This window comes from Salvia hispanica, chromosome 3 (genome assembly GCF_029641045.1).
Source record: "Salvia hispanica isolate PSC_SH4W2 chromosome 3, Shi_PSC_v1, whole genome shotgun sequence".
Lineage (NCBI taxonomy): Eukaryota > Viridiplantae > Streptophyta > Magnoliopsida > Lamiales > Lamiaceae > Salvia > Salvia hispanica.
The window spans coordinates 10,821,753-10,841,365 of NC_142694.1; the positions used below are offsets into that span (position 1 = coordinate 10,821,753).

The 19,613-nt window shown below is 35.3% G+C and overlaps 2 protein-coding genes, 1 non-coding gene and 1 pseudogene across 9 annotated transcripts; 1 reads left to right on the top strand and 3 right to left on the bottom strand.

The window, feature by feature from the left end:
• Positions 1 to 3,889: 3,889 nt before the first annotated feature.
• On the top strand, positions 3,890 to 8,956 carry LOC125213415 (aminotransferase ALD1, chloroplastic-like). Of its 5 annotated transcripts, none has more exons than XM_089067978.1 (10): positions 3,890 to 4,044; positions 6,231 to 6,256; positions 6,337 to 6,410; positions 6,670 to 6,786; positions 7,174 to 7,225; positions 7,422 to 7,526; positions 7,629 to 7,679; positions 7,827 to 8,147; positions 8,227 to 8,433; positions 8,504 to 8,956. In XM_089067978.1, exons 2-10 carry the CDS (start codon positions 6,254 to 6,256, stop codon positions 8,795 to 8,797), a joined length of 1,224 nt encoding a protein of 407 aa, XP_088924104.1. In that variant the 5' UTR covers positions 3,890 to 4,044; positions 6,231 to 6,253; the 3' UTR covers positions 8,798 to 8,956. The 5 variants fall into 5 exon arrangements, with proteins under 5 accessions (XP_088924104.1, XP_088924103.1, XP_088924105.1 ...); XM_089067977.1 differs by lacking the exon at positions 3,890 to 4,044 and adding an exon at positions 4,091 to 5,972; XM_089067979.1 differs by lacking the exon at positions 3,890 to 4,044 and adding an exon at positions 4,092 to 5,360.
• LOC125213414 (Galactose oxidase/kelch repeat superfamily protein) lies at positions 8,891 to 11,684 on the bottom strand. Of its 2 annotated transcripts, none has more exons than XM_048113948.2 (2): positions 11,542 to 11,684; positions 8,891 to 10,682 (listed from the first exon to the last, which is right to left on the bottom strand). In XM_048113948.2, exon 2 carries the CDS (start codon positions 10,592 to 10,594, stop codon positions 9,164 to 9,166), a length of 1,431 nt encoding a protein of 476 aa, XP_047969905.1. In that variant the 5' UTR covers positions 10,595 to 10,682; positions 11,542 to 11,684; the 3' UTR covers positions 8,891 to 9,163. The 2 variants fall into 2 exon arrangements, with proteins under 2 accessions (XP_047969905.1, XP_047969906.1); XM_048113949.2 differs by having other exon boundaries at positions 8,891 to 10,690; positions 11,542 to 11,676.
• A 3,311-nt stretch (positions 11,685 to 14,995) lies between these two features.
• On the bottom strand, positions 14,996 to 15,067 carry TRNAE-UUC (transfer RNA glutamic acid (anticodon UUC)). The gene has a single exon. It is a non-coding gene; the product is annotated as a tRNA-Glu (tRNA).
• A 1,386-nt stretch (positions 15,068 to 16,453) lies between these two features.
• LOC125209202 (sulfate transporter 1.3-like) lies at positions 16,454 to 19,407 on the bottom strand (annotated as a pseudogene). The gene is made up of 8 exons (XR_016137342.1): positions 18,728 to 19,407; positions 18,476 to 18,656; positions 18,288 to 18,353; positions 17,968 to 18,198; positions 17,300 to 17,904; positions 17,119 to 17,192; positions 16,960 to 17,036; positions 16,454 to 16,872 (listed from the first exon to the last, which is right to left on the bottom strand). The product of XR_016137342.1 is annotated as a sulfate transporter 1.3-like (transcript).
• Positions 19,408 to 19,613: the final 206 nt, after the last annotated feature.

Here is a 19,613-nt window from a genome sequence, read left to right on the forward strand (position 1 = left end):
TCGATGTTTGACCACTACTAAGGCCCAGTGGAGTACTTGTTTTGTGAGGGCGTTTAATTTTTATAAAATGAGTAGATACATGCTATCCCCATTTTAAATGTATAAATAAGTAGAAACTTAATTATGTTTTGTAAATTGTAACAACTCTTATCCAACATTGGCCTAACAAAAAAATATATAAAAATTTATTGTATGATTAAAACCCAACTGCCGCATTTCTCCGTTTCTATAGTTTTTTCACAACATTCCAAAATACACAAAAAGAAGAAGACGAAAAACAGACAAACAAACAAAATTGTCAATATAGATAATGAAAGAATTAATTGTAATTAATTATTTAATATGAAACGAATCTCAATCACTTATAATTTATATTATAAGGAGTAACAAATTATGAGTTTTCCGACTTCCGTACGAATGCTGAACTATATTATGTGGGTGATTATTGTGATAACATATAGATTTCACATAAAAATTATAAAATATAGAATTAATAGTTTGAAGAATAAGATGATTCAATTGATTGAAGCAAATGATGGAGTGCTCTCAAGTCTCAATTATTTATATTATTACATTCTACTACTCAAAGTAAATATCTCATTTTAATAGATTGCGAGTGATTTGCTATCACACATTACTTGTCTTTTTTTTATTTTTCTTTTGTGAACAATGAATGAGAAAGTCATTGGTGATAAATAAAGTATGTTAAATAAAATAATTGCGAAACGTTGACCATCATTTATGAATATCATTCTCATTTAGTTCACTTTAATATTATTTATTTTAATTCATACACTTATTTTTATTTTAAAATCTTAAAATTGTTACTATTTGTTTCTCAAAAAAAATAAAAATAAAAGCTAGATTTGTTATTTTCTCTATAAGTTTAGAACTTTAAATAAATGAATAAAATAACAAAATAAAACATTTTTTACACAATTAAAAATTAATAATGTTAACAATAACTTTCAAAGCTGTGATTTTAAAATAAAATGTGTATAAAATAAAATAAATAGCACTCAACATGGACTAAACGGAAAAACAGTATTCACAGCTTGCATAACATATGTAGCATAATATTTATCTAAAATAGCTTTTGAAGAACATTAAATACACAAACGAATCAATATATTTAAGATAAATAAATTTAAGAGATAATTATGATCAAATCAAAATTTTAATCCATATACACATACAATTGAATTTCATAACCCAAAATTTCAAACATAAATTTTTAAGTAATTGTTCTCTATTAAAAGCAGGTGACTGTCCAACTCAAATTATTATTTCTATTACAAGAATGGATATAGGCAAAATGACAAATAATTTTAGATATAAAAATATAAATAGAAAATCCAAATGTCTTGTGTGTATTTTCCCAATCCATCACCCAAAGTCCAAACTTTCAAAATAACTCTCTGAAAAATTTCCCTTCCCATCCTCAATTAATAGACACTTTTTTTTTATTTATGTTTTCTCATTTTTTATATATTGTTTCTTTGTATTCGTTTTTTAATTTATTATAAAAACTTAAATTAAAATGTTTTTTTCCTAGTATATTACAATAAACTCTTCAACCACATGTGCTTGGAAATTTCGTGGATGTCATGTCACATGCCATTTTCTTGGAAGTTAGATTCGCATTATTTTTTGGGAAAATATGTGTTGTCTGAGATTTTTCCTCATCAATTATGCAAAAAAAAAGTCTTTATCATTAATTAATTTTATCGTTCAAAATTTCATTTTAGTTCAATGCATATGTTATATTCGATTTAGTTCTTTTAAAATCGTGTAAAAGGCAATGCAGAAAATTTGATAGTTTTGATAATAAAATGAATTGCTTAGAATCTTCAGCCTATTTCTCTATTTGTTTTAGTACTCCTTTAATTTAGTAGTGTTGACTTGTTTACACCATGTGCTTCCAAGAAACAGCATGCAAAGATAATTCTTCGACATAATATTCTAAAAGATTTAAAATTGCTACTGCATGGAGATAAGAAAAATGAAACAAGTGTAGAATGAACTAATTATGGCATAATCCCAAACGAATAAAAGAGTACTCCACTTGTCTACTATTAGTACAATGAAAATGATGAAATAAATTATACTCCACAAAATTAAAGCTCTTAAATGCAAATTTGTCTTTCATGGGATTCTAATACTGATGGTACACTCATCTAATAATGTAGTGTTTGGAAATTTATACTCCACAAAATTAAAGCTCTTAAATGCAAATTTGTCTTTCATGGGATTCTAATACTGATGGTACACTCATCTAATAATGTAGTGTTTGGTTTCCAAGATAAAATAATACTCTCTTTGTCCCAGATAATTTGAGATACTTTGACCCGGCACGGGTTTTAAGAAATCTAATGAAAAGTGAGTTGAATAAGTTGGTGGGATGTGGGTCCTACTTTTAAAGTATTAGTTTTATAATAAAATGTGAGTATAAATTAGTTAGTGGAATATGAGGTTCAATACCAAAAATGGTAAAAGTGAAATGAGACAAATTATGTTGAACGGTCTGAAATGGAATACTGGATCGAATTATCTGGGACGGGGGGAGTACCAAAGATACAATCTAGGATTGAGTTGTGAAATTATTTTAGTCATAGGGGGTTAGTTATGATTAATTATCCCATGATTATTCATCTAGGATTGAGTTGTGGGGTTGAATCTCATGAACTAAACACACTATAAATTTAATCCCGGATACAATCTTGCAAACCGAACACAAAGAGATAAATTCAACATAGTCTTCATAATCGAATGACTGAAAATAATTTTCCGGTGTCACAATAAAAGCAAGGTTTTATTTGTAATTAAAATATAAATGCATGCATGAAATTAAAGTCAAGGATTATAATCATAATAATATGGGTTGATGGTTTAGTTTGTAATGGAGATAGATATACATTTTAATTACTACTCCGTATATGATTTACGTAATCAGTTGTGACACAATTCTTGAATGGAAAATGATTAGACACACTGCTAAAATAAATAGTTGGAAGTATATCACGTAATTAATAATTATTGACATCTCTCAGTCATCACCAAGCATATCAATAGACAATAGTGTATTATTAGAACTTCTATCTTATTTTCTAATACGTGCAAGCATTCTCTTGCTATATTTATTGTATGGTCACTGATCCATTTTATTTTTCGAGAAAGGAGTTTCCAAAACTCAAAAAATAGTTTGAGATATTGTTAATGTTTATGTGAGAAAAATCAGTAGCGTGATATATTTATTTATTCTTATAATTCCATCTCCACTTATACTTTTAAGCCTATTTCTCGGAAATAGGTTGTGATCTCGAATATTCCATTTGAAACTTATTTTCAATGAAGTAGTAGTACTAACATATAGTAGTTGGAAAAAGACCTAATAAAATTTGGGATAATATTCCCCAAAGATTATTTGCATGCAGATTAATGGTCTAATATCATGTATGCTACTACATAGTTATGGTCCACTTAAAATCAATTAATTTAAAAATAATTTCATCATTTCATTTTCCAACAAAAATTATTGATATATTGATCAATGACTATCTAAAATACTACTAGTATTAACTCTCATGGTGAAGCACTTTGTTGCATGTTTTACAACTGGTGATGTAATGTGCAACACAACAACAAATGTTGATGTTGTAGAAAGATAGTAGTGGTAGTATTTTTTTTCACAATTGAAAATATTTACAACATGTTCAATTTATCCATAATGGAGATACTAAACCTAGTACTAAATAATTTCAATTTCTGCACATTCAGCCAACTTCATTAACATACATAAAAATTTCAAAGCATAGCTATTTGCACATGAAAATTAAAAATGTATAAAAACTTTACTATATAAAATTATCAACTCAACACTGTTACTCTCTCGGCTAAATTAAATCAGCCTCTGTTTACTTCCAACTCAGGGAAAATCTGCAGATTTGCCCAAATTTTCAAAATTTCATCATTTTTTTAATCGCAAGCATTTCACCAGAATTTACACAGCTGAATTAGGGCATTCTTCCGCAGTCAATTTCAAAGGTAAGAGGTGAAATCTTCGTCATAACTAACCATTGCCTTTGAATACATTTTCAACCGTTGTACATGCAAGCATTTTGTCCCTTTTTGATGATTTTTTCCGCAGATTGAACGGCAAACTCAGTCTTTTTGTATGAATTTAATTGTTTGGTCAAGACTGAAAGTCCAATTCTGAGAATTTTATATGGGCATGTGTAATTAAGTAGCAATGTGAACCCATTTGTTCATGAACTTCAACGCCTAAGCCTTTGTTTATTTCGTGTGGGGAATTAGTTGAATAAATAGAACTGCAAAAAGAAAAGTCTATGCTTTGCACACTGCCACTACGTTTTGGTCTACAAAGAATAAACTTCCTATTTTCCAAAATGTCAATTCCACCTTAGAAGGCATAAGTTGCTGTAGTTGTCATGTCATGGGATTGCAGATGTGTATAATGAGTCTTGCTAGCAGCCTTGCTACTACTTTTCTTTGTGGCTTTTGCCAAAATGATTCATCTACATTTGATTAGTTGTCACTTTTTAGGGCGTCTCGTATGGGACATTCTCGATTCTACCCGTCTTAGTCAATATTCAAGAAAGTAGATGTATTAGTTCTTACATTATAAATTTTGAAGAGGTCTCCTTGTCAAGAGTAGAAAATGTTAGGTTTTGTATTGCATTGTGACCTTGTCTAAGCTGCTGGTCATACGGTCTTAGTAAGCGTAGAGCTGGTGGTGAACACGATGAAACTTAAATGAAGTTTGATGTGAAATTCCTGAGCATAAAAATATTTAGTAATACATGCTAGTATACAGTTTGTGCAGTTGTAGCACATAATAGTTTATTAATGAAAAACTAGGTATGGTTGATTTCTGTAATTGGATGAAAAAAAGTCACTCTCGACTATATGCTGATTCAGACCGATCATTAACTGTGCCCAACCTGCTAGTGATGAAACTCTAAGCCGCCAAAAAGGAATCTGAATAATTATTGAGATTGCTGTCTACTTTTCTCTTCAATGCATGGAGAGTAATAAGAGTAGGTCTGGTTGTATTCCCTATTTCCCTTGCTGTGTGAATGAAAGGCAGTGGAAAATTTTCTTTGTATTTCACTATTTCTAAATGAAGACGATTTTTTCCTTTGCTTTTGTGGCAAATGGATTTAGAGTAGCGGCAATATTTGGCCTTCCTGCCTAAAAGGATCCCTCTGGAGAGAAACTTTCAGACAAGGGCTCTATTAAGGATATGAGGTCTAGAGATGGGTCGGGGCTTGGGCTTGCTTATCTCATTACATTGATCAACCTGTCATATATTGAACTTTGTAACCAGTGATTTATTTGGGGTGAGAATTGTTGATTTAATATCTCTCTTAACATTGTGGACCCTCATTGTTTCATATATCTATCTAAAAAGGCAAGAAACGCTCTCATATCCATGTTAAGTTGAGCTCTGCAGTTATCTAGATGTTCTTGAAAATAATAAAAGACCTTCTCGATTGAGTATCTGGTCAGGAAGTTTTTCCTTGTGGAGACAAAGAATAAGGAAAAATGGAGAATTGTTGAAGCATCAAAGGCACGATGCAACATTAAGTGTATCTTCACTTTCCATGTCTATATCTAGTCTACGAAACAATTAACTTTGGCAAGAATACTAGAGGCTTTAAAAAAGGTTACATCTGTCTTAGTCTACCTTTTGTAAATTACATGGATGCAACAATCCAACAACTACTATGAAGAAAAGAGACCATCGACTATGAGGGTTGTGTGAGCCCTTGGATTCACACAAGTGTGCATCTAAATACCGTGGATTCTGACATATGGTGTCAACATTGGTTTTCACACATGTACATACCAAAGAAGCAATAAATAACAGGAGTTGTTTATGGACAAACCTGCTTTGACATCATGCTGGATGCAAGTTGACAGTGACTCAAGCAAGCTCTCTATTGTTATTTGTACGAGTATAAATATCCCGTGCTCCTCTAGCTCAATGTGCTTATTTATACTTTTCTGACTCTACTTTGACATTACATCCCAGAGTGCGGATATAATCTAAAACATGTATACGAGTTTTGCTTTTAGTTTCATGCCTTACAAAACCATTTTATCTCCTAGAGCTAGGTAATGTATTTGATTGAGCTTATTTACCATGAATGATTGAGTCTTATGATTGCTTCCATAATAATGAATTGTCCCTTCTGTTTTTATTGCAGCATCACAACACAAGATAATAAAAATGGTATGTGATTGCATCTTTGTTAGATAAACACAACATATTCAAAAGTGTTAGTTACTGAGAATTTAATGTTATCCATGCAGCTAAAGATTATCGTACAAAAGTTTCTCGTAATCCAACATTGGAGAAGCTTCAGTATAACTATCTATTCCCTGAGGTTGGTAGTTTAATCTTTTGGTGCACACCAGCTTTACTCCTTTCTGTCTTTCTAATGGTGATAATTAATTTAACCATCTTTAGATGTGACCAAAAGCAGACTATTTCAGTAGAATTAACAGTAAAAAGTCATCCTATAGTTCTTTAATTTTTGCCAGCAGATCATGTTGCATTGCACAATCAACTTTCTGCCATGATCAACCTCAATCTTTCAGCAACTGTTTGGAAATTGTGAAAACTAATGCCACCCTGCATTGCAGATATCTGAGAGGGAAGCTCAACATGCTAAGAAGTATCCTAATGCCAAAATCATCAGCCTTGGGATTGGTGACACTACTGAGCCATTACCAGATGTTGTGGCTTCGAGCATGGCTAATGTAAGTTAAATAAATTCTTAACACTCAAAGATCGCCAAGTTTGTGCTGCACTGCGTGGAATCTGATGAACCATTCTAATTTGAAATGCTGAGTTAAGATATTATGTTGCATTTCATTTCCAATAATGCAAATATTCTGAAACTGAGAACTTCAATATTCCTTTTAGTTTATGATTCTTCAAGTTGGGTGTTGTCTGATTTTGTATATGCTCAATGTTCATCATGTTTGTTCTCCTTAACACTAATCAAGTTAGTCAATCTAAACAGTTACTTTTGGATCTGTACACCAAAATTTTCCTTTGTCAACAAATTATAATGAAATTTCATTTATATCATGTAGTTAGTCTATATATTCCTAAACATTTTTATGTTTTTAGTATGCATACAGCCTTTCAACACGTACAGGTTACAGAGGATATGGAGCTGAGCAAGGGAGCAAGGTGATATTTTTTTCTCTTGCTAATTAGTACTTGCATCTTCTGATGAGATTTTCCTTTGGTAATATTTATGATACTTCAACCAGATCTATGCATCTTTTTATGCTTATAAACTGCTTATTATTAAGAGCTGTTATCTTCATACAAGTCATATGAAGTTCATTTTCTCCAAGAGAACTCTAAGTCTAGTAAATTGCAGGATCTAAGAAAAGCCATAGCAGAGACATTTTACAAAGACATGGGTATACAAGGTGCTGAAGTATTTGTATCCGATGGTGCACAATGTGATATTTCTCGCCTGCAGGTACCAGCCGAATGCATATATTATTCTGTTCTTGTGAAATCAACCTTATTGGTCTCAAGTCTTGGCTAAAATGTCACCCCCATTTCTTGTGTTTGCTCACAGATGCTCTTTGGATCAAACATGTCCATTGCCGTTCAAGATCCAATTTTTCCGGTTATACCCTGATTCATCATTTGTTGATTCTTGGTTGAGTTTGTTTTTCCAAATTCTGTATCATTAAGTCAACACGGATGAATTTATGATTTGAAACCAACCTTATTTTGCAACAAATGTGTTTTCTTATAACATGAGTGGATGCAGGCATATATAGATTCAAGCGTCATAATTGGGCAGACGGGCGATGTTGAGCAAGGATCAGGGAGGTATCAGAATATTGAGTACATGAGATGTGATCCCCACAACAATTTCTTCCCCGACCTCTCTAAAACTGCGCGAACGGACATCATCTTCTTCTGCTCCCCGAACAACCCCACAGGCCATGCAGCATCGTGGGAGCAGCTAGAACAGCTCGTGAAATTAGCTCAAGAGAATGGATCGATCATTGTATACGATTCAGCTTATGCTGTTTATATAACAGACGGCAGTCCTCGTTCAATCTACGAAATTCCTGGAGCCAAAAAGGTAAATCAGTTTTGCTCAAAACACTCATATTCCCTACATAACTCAAGTCTGATTAAAACTCGTGTGCTTATGTGACTAGGTTGCCATAGAAGTTTCATCATTCTCCAAGATAGCCGGATTCACAGGCGTTCGTCTTGGCTGGACCGTCGTGCCTAAGGAGCTGCTATATTCCAACGGTTTCCCTGTCATCAACGACTTCAATCGTATCGTCTGCACATGCTTCAACGGAGCTTCAAGGATAGCGCAGGCTGGTGGCCTAGCTAGCTTATCCAGTGAAGGATTCAAGGTGAGTTTCCGGCCACCAAGAGTCATTTTGTCGGAACAACTTCTTGAACACTCATATCTTCTTCTTTCAGGCTGTTATGTCGCTGGTGGACTACTACAAGTCAAATGCAGAGATACTGCTGGAGACGTTCGAATCGCTCGGACTCAAGGCGTACGGAGGAGTAAATGCGCCGTATCTTTGGGTGCACTTCCCTGGCTCAAATTCATGGGATGTGTTCAATGAAATTCTTGAGAAAACACACATTATAACAGTTCCTGGGAGTGGATTTGGCCCAGCAGGGAAGGAGTATATCAGGGTCACTGCTTTTGGTCACAGAGAGAACATTCTCGAAGCTGCAGACAGGCTGAGGAGCCTTCTTCTCTAGTGTGCACACCCAAAATAGAACATCAATAAAGCACTGCTTTTGTGTTTGTTATCTTTTGCATTCACTATGTAACACAATATAGGAATAAGGGACTGGAAATAAGGATGTAATGTATATTACAGTTATCTCAATAAAAATGGAATCTTGATGTTCTTGGAATATTACATCTAAGTTCAAGATTGAACTTATCAACATCAATCAATACAAAAGATATATCAATAACGTTGGACACAACTCAAAAGGATATATGCTTTCACTATGCTAAGGAGATTAATATTCAAGTAGTACAAAATAGTATAGTAACTTAACTAACTTTTTATAGCAGATTATGAAAACAGATTCACCATTAAACACTAGTAGAGCTAGCTAGACATCAAGGATCTGGCAGCTAACCAGCTCTGTAGTTCCGGCATTCCTCGAGGCGATCACTCGCCAGAGATTCTCTGATGAGGCCGACACGGTCTCAGAAAATGCTCGTAAGGACTCACCTAAAGAAGCTGATGACAATGGAGGTGCAGAAGGAAATATATTTCGCCTATCGGCTTGCATAACTAAGATGTTATTGCTTCTATCTTTGGTGATCACATGCAGCTTTCCCAGAAAACCAGCAAGCAGATATGGAGATTCGGAATCAGTGAGGTCGTGAATCGGTATATCGCCTTCAATTACTTTCCAGGCATCATCTTGTTGATCATACACTTTGATTCTAGCGCTATCTCGAGAGCTCGATGGATCCAACGCGTATAATTCCTCGTCAACAATGACACTCAATTTGGTTCCTGCCTGCCTCGCAGGCCAACCCTCTCCCATGCCCATGGGCATCTCAGTCCATGAATTTGTCTCTGGGTCGTATACCTCACCTCCGACATCAACAAAGAACGGCCAGCAGTATAAGCTTTGAGGAACATATATTTTCCCTCGGTATGGAGTCATTCCAGTTGCGATGGGCTTGAGCAGATCAGCGAGGAAGGCTGTTGGTAGCACCTGGGCCTTTGAAAACGGCATGCTAGGTATCTCGGACCATGTCCCTGAACAAGGATCAAATACCTCAGCAGATTGAAGGGGAGATAATGTAACACGACCACGAGTCACACCTCCAACAACATAAAGCTTGTTGTTTAAAACACCCGTCTTGCAGTAAGCTCTACCAATGGACATGGGAGTCACTTCGCTCCAAGCATTTATAATTGGATTGTAACGCCAGACGTTGTTCATGACCAAAGCTCGGGAGAATCCACCCAAGACGTAGAGGCAGTCATCAACAGCTCCTATAGCACATCCACAAAACGGAATCTGGTCCAATGAGCGTTTCCTGCCAAGCAAGCCTCTAATAGAATCTGCAATAACACTCGAACCAACCATGTTCCACAGCCGGAAGCCAGAAAGACCCCATCTCATTCCTTCATCAGCAAGGACGTTTGGCATCAGGGGCAACCTTTGCCATATCTGGGACACCGGATCTAGGGCATGCCAGATAAGCTTATTTCCATCAGTCTTGGTCAAAACATAGAGCCACTCCTCTGTTGTGCCGAGTTCTTTTCTCAATTTATAAATTTCCCCACTTGTTACAGCATCTTTCCAGCTTCTTGAAACAAGCTTTGCATTGAAATGAGAAATTCTAGGGAGTCTAGCAAGAATCTGAATTGATATCTCATCCGGAAGGCTGGGAATTAGTCGGGGATTGTCGTCCCATAAGAAAGAGGAAGTCCTTCGTCTCTTACATGCCTCACTCTGCAACCCCTCAATACTCTCGCTGTGGGCCAGTTTATGACCATTGGAACTCAATCTAGCTCCCATAGAACTCCTTCACCTCTGGCTTAAAAACAAAGGGTTGTTCAGCTTCAATCTACTCTCACTGCTATCTTTTCTGCCGATAATCCATTTTCTTGATAACTCAACACAACCACCAGAAAACAATAGTTAGAAGATAGATGGAGTAAAACGGGAAGAATAGCAGCAGAAACAAAACAGTAACATCGATCAACCCTAAATGTGTTTTGATCATGTGGGACTCAAAATTCTGGCAAGATTTCCATCATTTACACCATACTCAATATAAAGAGGTAAAGAACACTCACAATATAAACCATGATCATAATTCACGAATCTGGCTAATGCCAGTGAGATACTAGAACCAATAGAAAGATAAATGAAAAAAAAATCCATGTTGCTTGTTTCAATTTTATCCCACTGTAACTGATGTGAATCAGCATTTCTGGATAAACATAGATTCAGTCAACCAGATATCATAGAATTCAAAATCCAACTTTGAATGAAAAAGATAAGCTAAACCTAAAACACTAAGTAAACCCAACAAAAGATCAAAATCCAAAAAAATCATCACACGCACCAACACACTCACTATTTCATGCTTAGCAGTCAAACTATTTTAAATTGCCAAAGATATAAACATTCAGATTGCACCTGAATTGTTCCTCTTCAGGAAAGAGATAAATCACAACCCTACTAACAGTGATATCATTATATCACTTCAATTTATGTAACACTGTTCCAAAAATCAAGTATTTGCTCTCTCAGGTAGATTGTACAATTCTTTTGGCCCTAAATTCTGAGAAATCAAGCAGAATCCACACAGTAATTTTCGATTTAAGACTGCTCACGAACTGAAAACGGAATCACGCAGGCGAGAAAACAAAAATTGAATCAATTTGCAACCACAAACAGCAGAAAACTTGATAAAAAAAATAATAAACAAAAGCGATCTAGCTAACAAGCACAATTACCGGTGTAAGGATTATGCAACTGAAGAATCTGGGGCGCATTAAAACGTGGCTGTGCGATTATCAGAGGAATTGGGTTTTTTAGCGAAGGATCCTCAATTTCCACTGCTTTTTGTGACTTTTGCACTTTTTAAAAAAATATATATAAATGATTATCTTATTTATTGCCCTTTTAATATTATAAATGAGAAATTGTTGTTCTTCTTTTTAATAGAGAAAAATCTATACATTATGCCCCAATCAGAAAGGAAGAATCTTTTGTTATTCGTAACGTGTCCAATTTCTAAATATATACTACCTCCGTCCCCTAAAATTTGTTACACTTTGACCCGACACGGGTTTTAAGAAATGTAATGGAAAGTGAGTTGAAAAAGTTGGTGGGATGTGGGTCCTACTTTTAAAGTATTAGTTTTATAATAAAATGTGAGTAGGAATGAGTTAGTGGAATATGGGGTCCACTACCAAAAATGGTAAAAGTGAAGTGTATCAAATTTTTAGGGACGGACCGAAATAGTAATATGTATCAAATTTTCAGGGATAGAGGTAGTATATTTTAAAAATATGACTAGTACAGGTATGAAATAAATCATGTGGGGCTTAAATTGGTAGTACTATATTATAGTAGGGAAATTGGTCTCTAAAACCATGAACTTTGCCTAAAATTTGGTATTTCCCATGAACTTTGAAATTGGTATATAATATCATGAACTTTGCATTTTGTTTGGTATTTCCCACGGCATGTTTATTACTATATTTGACTAACTTACGAGGCTTTTATCATACTTGACACAATTAAATCAACGTGGTTTTCAACGTGACTTTTTATGCTACATGTTATGAACTTAAAAAGTGGTTTCAAATATTATAAAACATATCACGGTTACCTATGTTAAATAAGATTTTGATGAAAATATCTTATTTGAGTGAGTTCGGAAAATACCAAACAAAATGCAAAGTTCGTGATATTATGTACCAATTTCAAAGTTCATGGGAAATACCAAATTTTAGGCAAAGTTCATAGTTTTAGAGACCAATTTCCCATTATAGTACTACTATTTATAATAATTAAAATTTTAATTCCTTAGTTTATCACGTATATAAATTCGTGAATAACTAACATGAGAAAAATATAAAACTTATATTCATATAAGTTCTGGGAAGTGAATCTTAAATTGGATGAAAATAATGTTGTAAAAAATGAACAATTGAAACTAAAGTAAACTTTCTACTTTTTCTCTCTCCTTTATTTTGAATTGTGGTGTTTAATCAAGTTTAGGTGTAAAATATCTATCAGATAAACTCATCTTAATTAGATTACAAACTGAAATGAAATGTAATGTATGAATACAAACTGTTGAAATGCTACTAGTTAGTTCCTGTTGCAAATGTAAAATTAGTGTATATTGTTGACAAAAACATGTGTTAGGTAAGTAATTAGAATTTATCAACTTTATTTGAAATTAATTAATTTCTAATCAAATAATAAAACAATAAATTAATCGTGACTTGGACCAGCTCATACTTGTTTGCCTTGCATGAAATTCATTGATTAGTCTTAAATAAAATACTTACTTAAAAGAAAGATTGATATACATGTAAAAGTCATCAAGACGGCTGAATAGTTTGTTAGCCAGTGGCAATTAATATCATCTTCGATGAGAGTATTTATTAACATATTATTATCATATACTAGGTCATGTATATTTATTTTCATGTGTCACTCGAGTAAATATGGCCTACGTGACTAAATCAAGGAAAATAAAATAAACAAATGAAACAAATGTGATAAGCCGTCCACTCATTCTGATTTTGGGCATTGGCCTTGGACAATTTTTGGGTAGTTACAAATATGTTAGCCTTCTAGAGTGTTTAAATAATTTATTTATATAGTAAAGACTTTCTAAATCGATATAACTAACTCTTGAGATAATCATTTGTTAAAAAAACACAATAATCTTTCACCTTAAAGTCGAAGCGTTGACGATTGAAAGGAAATTACTATTTAGACACCATAGAGTTATAATCATAATAACACACAAGTTTTATAATTTTCAAAGTGTTGTCTCATACCTAAATTGCCTTGAGATAATATTGATCATAGTTTTAAAAAAATGTTCATGATAGTTTTTCATTGTTATTTGATCTCTTGACTTAAGCTCAATAATACTCTCTCCGTTCCAGATAATTTGGGACACTTTGATCCGGCACGGGTTTTAAGAAATCCAATGGAAAGTGAGTTGAAAAAGTTGGTGAGATGTGGGTCCTACTTTTAAAGTATTAGTTTTATAATAAAATGTGAGTATGAATGAGTTAGTGGAATATGAGGTCCACTACCAAAAATGGTAAAAGTGAAGTGGGACAAATTATATGGGACGGTCCAAAATGGAATACTGAGTCGAATTATCTGGGACGGAGGGAGTAACTCTTATCGTCCCATATGAATTTTTTTAAGAAGAACAAAATAGAAACACTAACTTAGAGAAACTAAAGTTTCAATTGACCGGATGTAAAGTTTCAATAGGGAGGAAGATTAGGAGGATTGATGCATGGTCATGCTTGTTTCCATCAAGATTGAAGCTGTAAAATTTGCATGGCATGATATAGATACAAAAGAATTACAGGACATAGATGCAAAATAACAAACAAGCTTTGAATCATGAAGAGCAAGGTGGTTGTTTGTGGTTTAGTGAGCTCTTGTAAGACAAGCTTTCTCTATACAGGCTTAGGTAGGCAAAAGACCATAACTAGAAGCACATGCATATTTATATAGTTCTCACTACTTCCGTTTTAACTAAGTTGAGTCGTATTTTTTTGGTTGAATCGTTTTCTTTTTTGGCATAAAAACAAAATATCTAATTAGTCTTACTTTACTTTTTTGTATCTTCCCTACTTTACTCTCTCTTATTTCTTCTATTTTATTTTATTTTTATTTAACTCATATAACACAATTTTTTAATCTTCGTGTACAAAAGAAATGTTGTAACTAGTTAGAATGGAGGAAACAATACTCCCTTCGTCCCTTACATTTTGTCACACTCTGACCGGACGGGGATTTTAAGAAATCTAATGGAAAGTGAGTTGAAAGAGTTAGTGAAGAGTGAGTCCTACTTTTATATATTAATTTTATAATAAAATGTGATTTGTAATGAGTTAGTGGAATATAAGGTCTACTATAAAAAAAATGATAAGAAGTGAAATGTGATAAATTTTGTGGAACGGACGAAAATGAAAAAATGCGACAAAATTTAAGGGGTGATTGAGTATGTAATTACATGGGAACAAAATTACATACTAGTAAGAAATTTGCACATGTTTAGAGCATTTAGATTTGGCTAGACGGCTAGGCCCTTCATTGTTAAGTATTTTATTATTTGATAATAATTCGTGATGAAATAGAATTTTTGTAAAGATAAAATAATAGTGTCGAGGGTTGAAAACTCTACCAATAAAAAAAAGTTTCCGTTGCCGGGAATCGAACCCGGGTCTCCTGGGTGAAAGCCAGATATCCTAACCGCTGGACGACAACGGATTTATGTGAAGGTATGTGTAATTATACAATATAATCCATTTTACAATAATTATGTTTGAGATCAATTAAAATATACATAAACTTTTTAAGACTACTATTATGTATCATATTCCAATATAAGAATAACAAAAAAAATAAAGATACAAAGTATCAATATTAAAAAATATAAAAAAGGAAGAAAGCGATTCAAAAAACACAATGTACTGCATGTTATAATATATAATATTATATTAATGTGATTGAGACGGCACAAAATTTTAGTAGATTTTGTTTTGTGTGTTGAATAGAGAGAAAATATAATATTATATTAACGTGATTGAAAACTTTTTTCAGATATAGAAAGATGACAAACTAAAATTAAAAATGAGATATTTTTTATGGAACGAAGAGAGTAACAAGTTAATAATTCTAATTAATTTTAAAATAAGATGAGCTATTTTTGTATGTTTTGCCTAGTGGTAGAGTTGTTAATGCTCAAAGTGAAATTTTTTATACTTTATTTAATTCTATCGTTACGTGATCTTTAAAGTTTATGCTTATTTATAAAAAAAAGAAGCTAAGCATAACAAAAGTATCGTAATTTAAGTAATCCTAAGAGCACTCCCAATGGTGCCGGCTAAAAGTCGGCGTTTTTTTCGCCGTCTATCGCCGAGTTATCGGCGACCAATGGGAGAGGTCGGCGATAATTCGGCGATTTTTCCTCCCGTTTTATCGCCAACCGGCGAAAAATCGCCGGATTATCGCCGAATTATCGCGGACCACTGTGGGCGATAATTCGGCGATAAATATATATATATATATATATATATATATATATATTTTTAATTTTCCCCCTATAAATACACACCTTCTCTTCATTCTCTCCTCATCCTCATCCATTTTCTCTCTTCATTCTCTCCTCATCCTCATCCCTTTTCTCTCTTCATTTATTTTTTCTCTCTCCATCTATATTTAATGAATTCTGAATCGTCTTCTCATTCTCGGTCCGACGAGGAGATATACAAAAATAAAACAATTAAATTAGTGATGATGTAAAAATGAAATGTTGAGTTAGGGAGAAATAAGGGAGAAACCATTGGAGCAGTTGGCTAAAAGTTGGCTAAAAACTGTGGATAAATTATGGTGCTGATGTGGCGCTAATGTGGCAGGAGTTAGGGATAAATAAGAGAGGTTTTAGGAAAACGGGAATGCTATGAGATGCAATTGAACTGCCAGTTTCAACACATTTCGGCGTAAAATTCATTGAAGTTTTAAGTTTGCTATTCTAGTTAACTTGGGATCTGTGTGTCTGTGACTTTGATAATGATGATGTAATCACTATGGGAGCTTGAATATTGGTAATTGAAAAGCAAGATGATTTGACTTGTGAGGACTGTTAATGTCAATTATACTACAAGTGAGTCCCAAATTTTTCATCTCAATTTTGGCGAACAAATTCACAATAGTTGACTAGGACCGACTCATATGACTAACAATCGATGCATTACTAAAACTTTCGCGCCTAAACAAACGACGCAGGATCACCTATGTATGTGGTAGGGTGGAGTAGGATTAGGTGATCCTCTTCGCGACTTCAACTACAATAAAAAAATGAAACAATAATAAAAATCTTCAACAAATTGCACCGTCTCTTTTACATTGCGATATGATCTCTCTCTCTGTCTCTCTCAAGGCTGCATTTTGGGAACCAAAATAGAAATAGCATCCGCCACTGTGAGGAAGATCCTCTTGTCTCCGACCACCTCAGCAAAGTCGGAGGCGTGCAGCTTATCCAGCACCGCCTGTCCCGGGTTCGCCAACACAAGCTAATACAATACAACCAAATGTATACTGTTAATTAGTTACTCATCTTTACTAGGCTGTGGCATGTCACAAAAATATGACTCCCTTACCTCAATATCTCTCTTTTTCAGAGCCTTGTGAAGATCTTCCATGGAATGAATCCCACTCGTGTCTATATCTGTCACAGCTGAAAACAACAACAACAAGAATCTCTCAACCAAGATACATTAATTTGGAGTGTTATTGTATGATATTAATACGATTCTTACGTGACATATCTATGATCAAGTGATGGATCTTTTGCTTTTCTATTTCCTCCTCATCCTCCAGAATCCTCAATATCCTATAAAATAATCACATCTTCTGTCACCATCCCTACTAATAAAGTATAAAGCGAATTGTCTGTGTGAGTTGGCCTAGCGATAGATTAGTAATTTCTGAGCTAGTTACCTTTCCCGAACGTAATTGGAGTTGGAGAAGTAGATGGCAGAGTCGACACGGACAATAACAAGACCGGACACCTTAGTAGCCTCCGGATACTGCTGGATGTTGCGGTAAACAGAGGTTCTTGGCACTCTCCATGGAAGAGCAATCCTCGGGCGGGTGACTTGGAGAAGGATTTTAGCCAAGGAAATGGCGACCGCGATGAGAAGGCCCATCTCGACGCCAATGAAGACAACCCCAAAGAAAGCTCCCATACAGGCAACAAAGTCGAACTTGTCGATCTTCCATATGAGTATCATGGCCTCGTAGTCCAAGAGGCCAACCACAGCCGATATGATGATGGAGGCCAAGATGGCATTGGGGGTGTACTTGAAGAGAGGAGTGATCAAGAACAGAGTCAGCAGCACCACACACGACATCACTATGTTTGACATGGCGGTCTTGCACCCGGCCATGTAGTTCACAGCTGACCGCGAGAACGACCCTGTCGCCACATAGCAAGATGTCATTGATCCAATGATGTTCATCGATCCTAACGCCACCATTTCCTTGTTCCCGTCCAAGTGGTAGTCTTTCATGGCTGCAAATGTCCTCCCGATCGCCACAGCTTCCTGTCTCCATTAACCAAATTCGATTAGCCAGTGGTGGTGAGATTAAGATTTATGTTTGCTTACGGTTAGTGCGACAAGGCCGGTGATGGCGCCAATGTTGAAGCCTTTGGCAAGGTAGGTTCCGGAGAAGAATATTCTATCGAGGGAAGGAGGGTTGATGCCCTTCTCGATGTGTCGTACGATTTCAACTCCTCTTTCATCCGCGTGAGTGATGAATACGAAGAAGGTGGAGAGGACGACGGAGATCAAAGGAGCTATTGCCGGAACCCAAAAAAGATTCTTCCTCTTCTTCCCCTGACCATACCAACCAACAATTGATCATTAGACTACCACTACAAAATGAAATAGCTAGGAGGAGTACTCCACTTGTTGCTGGTTCTTACAATAAACTTGGCAGTGAGTAGAAAGGCCAAGAATGAAGCTCCTATCACAATAGTCTGCCAGTTCCACTGGAATCAAGCAAACACACATTATATTCATAAGTAATTAGTGTGTGAATCAAAGATATATAGTACTTGCATAATCAATTAAAAACTAGTATAGTGGACTGCATACATAAGTATATGATTACCCCATGACCAGCGTTAGTCCACACGGAACGCATGACAGAAACAATATCGGTATTTTGGGTGAAGCGGGCGGTCTTTATACCGAGAAAACCCTTGAGCTGTTGTAGGCCGATAGTGATGGCAGCTCCCCCCATGAACCCCACTATTGCCGCATGCGACAGAAAATCGATCAAGAATCCCAACCTACATTCTATCGTCGTCATCAAATACTCCTATTTTTCATTATAAAAGGAACCTTGTAGCTAGCTAGTTACCTGAAGAAGCCAAGTAGAAACTGAGTGACACCAGCGAAGAAGGTGGCGGTGAAGGCAAGGCGCTCGTAGTCATCCTTATGCAACCTGGGGTCAATCTCCTCTCGAAGCATACTCCCGACACCACCGCGTAAATCAATGGAGGGACAAAGCTGCTGTCTGCATATATATGTTATCAAAACCAAGCAACAACACTTGCATATTCAGATTGACTTGCTCAATCCATACTGAGGATCAAGACTAGCCAGCTTGGCGTAGCCGATATCCTGAGGGATGCAGAGGCTGGCAATAGTGAGGCCGCCGATGACATCTCCTTTCAACATTCCAAAGCTGTAGCGGCGGCCCCATTCAGCGCCTTGGACGCCGAGCAAGAGCTTCTTGGACTTGCGCTGCTCCTTGAATGGCCGAAAAGGGTCATTCATCGTGGAAGAATGTCTCCTTCAAGGTGTGCCTTATCTCGTCCACCAACCGTTGCTTCGGCGGCCTCCCCACCTTGTGCACGAAACGGGAAGACGCCATTTCTGCGGATTCATCTCCAATGCGACTCATTCTGCACTCACAAATTTCACAAAAAAAGAACAGTATATATATAGAGACATCAGACATAGTATATCGGAGAGGCGGGATTCCGTCCGGATTCAATGAACGTTGATGGAAAATCTGAGTTAGGATAATTAGGAAGGTCGCCTGTTTTCAGGGTAGTAGAGAGTCAAGAAATGGTCAACTAAGTCAATGAAGAAATCACGTCAGCGCGCTGAATGTAGACAGGATATGAAGCGAAAACACACACAAACAAAGTATAGTAGGAGTATATAAAACAGCTTCGCTGCATTTAATGCAATATGAATTTTTTACACTAATTTTTTTTAAATAAAATTTCTATGGTAAT

Coding starts and splice junctions, on each gene's coding strand:
- LOC125213415 (XM_089067977.1), top strand. CDS start 5,900: ATGGACAAACCTGCTTTGACATCATGCTGGATGCAAGTTGACAGTGAC. Junction 7,527..7,628: donor GTGATATTTCTCGCCTGCAG/GTACCAGCCGAA, acceptor GTTTGCTCACAG/ATGCTCTTTGGATCAAACAT. Junction 8,434..8,503: donor TATCCAGTGAAGGATTCAAG/GTGAGTTTCCGG, acceptor TTCTTCTTTCAG/GCTGTTATGTCGCTGGTGGA.
- LOC125213414 (XM_048113948.2), bottom strand. CDS start 10,594: ATGGGAGCTAGATTGAGTTCCAATGGTCATAAACTGGCCCACAGCGAG.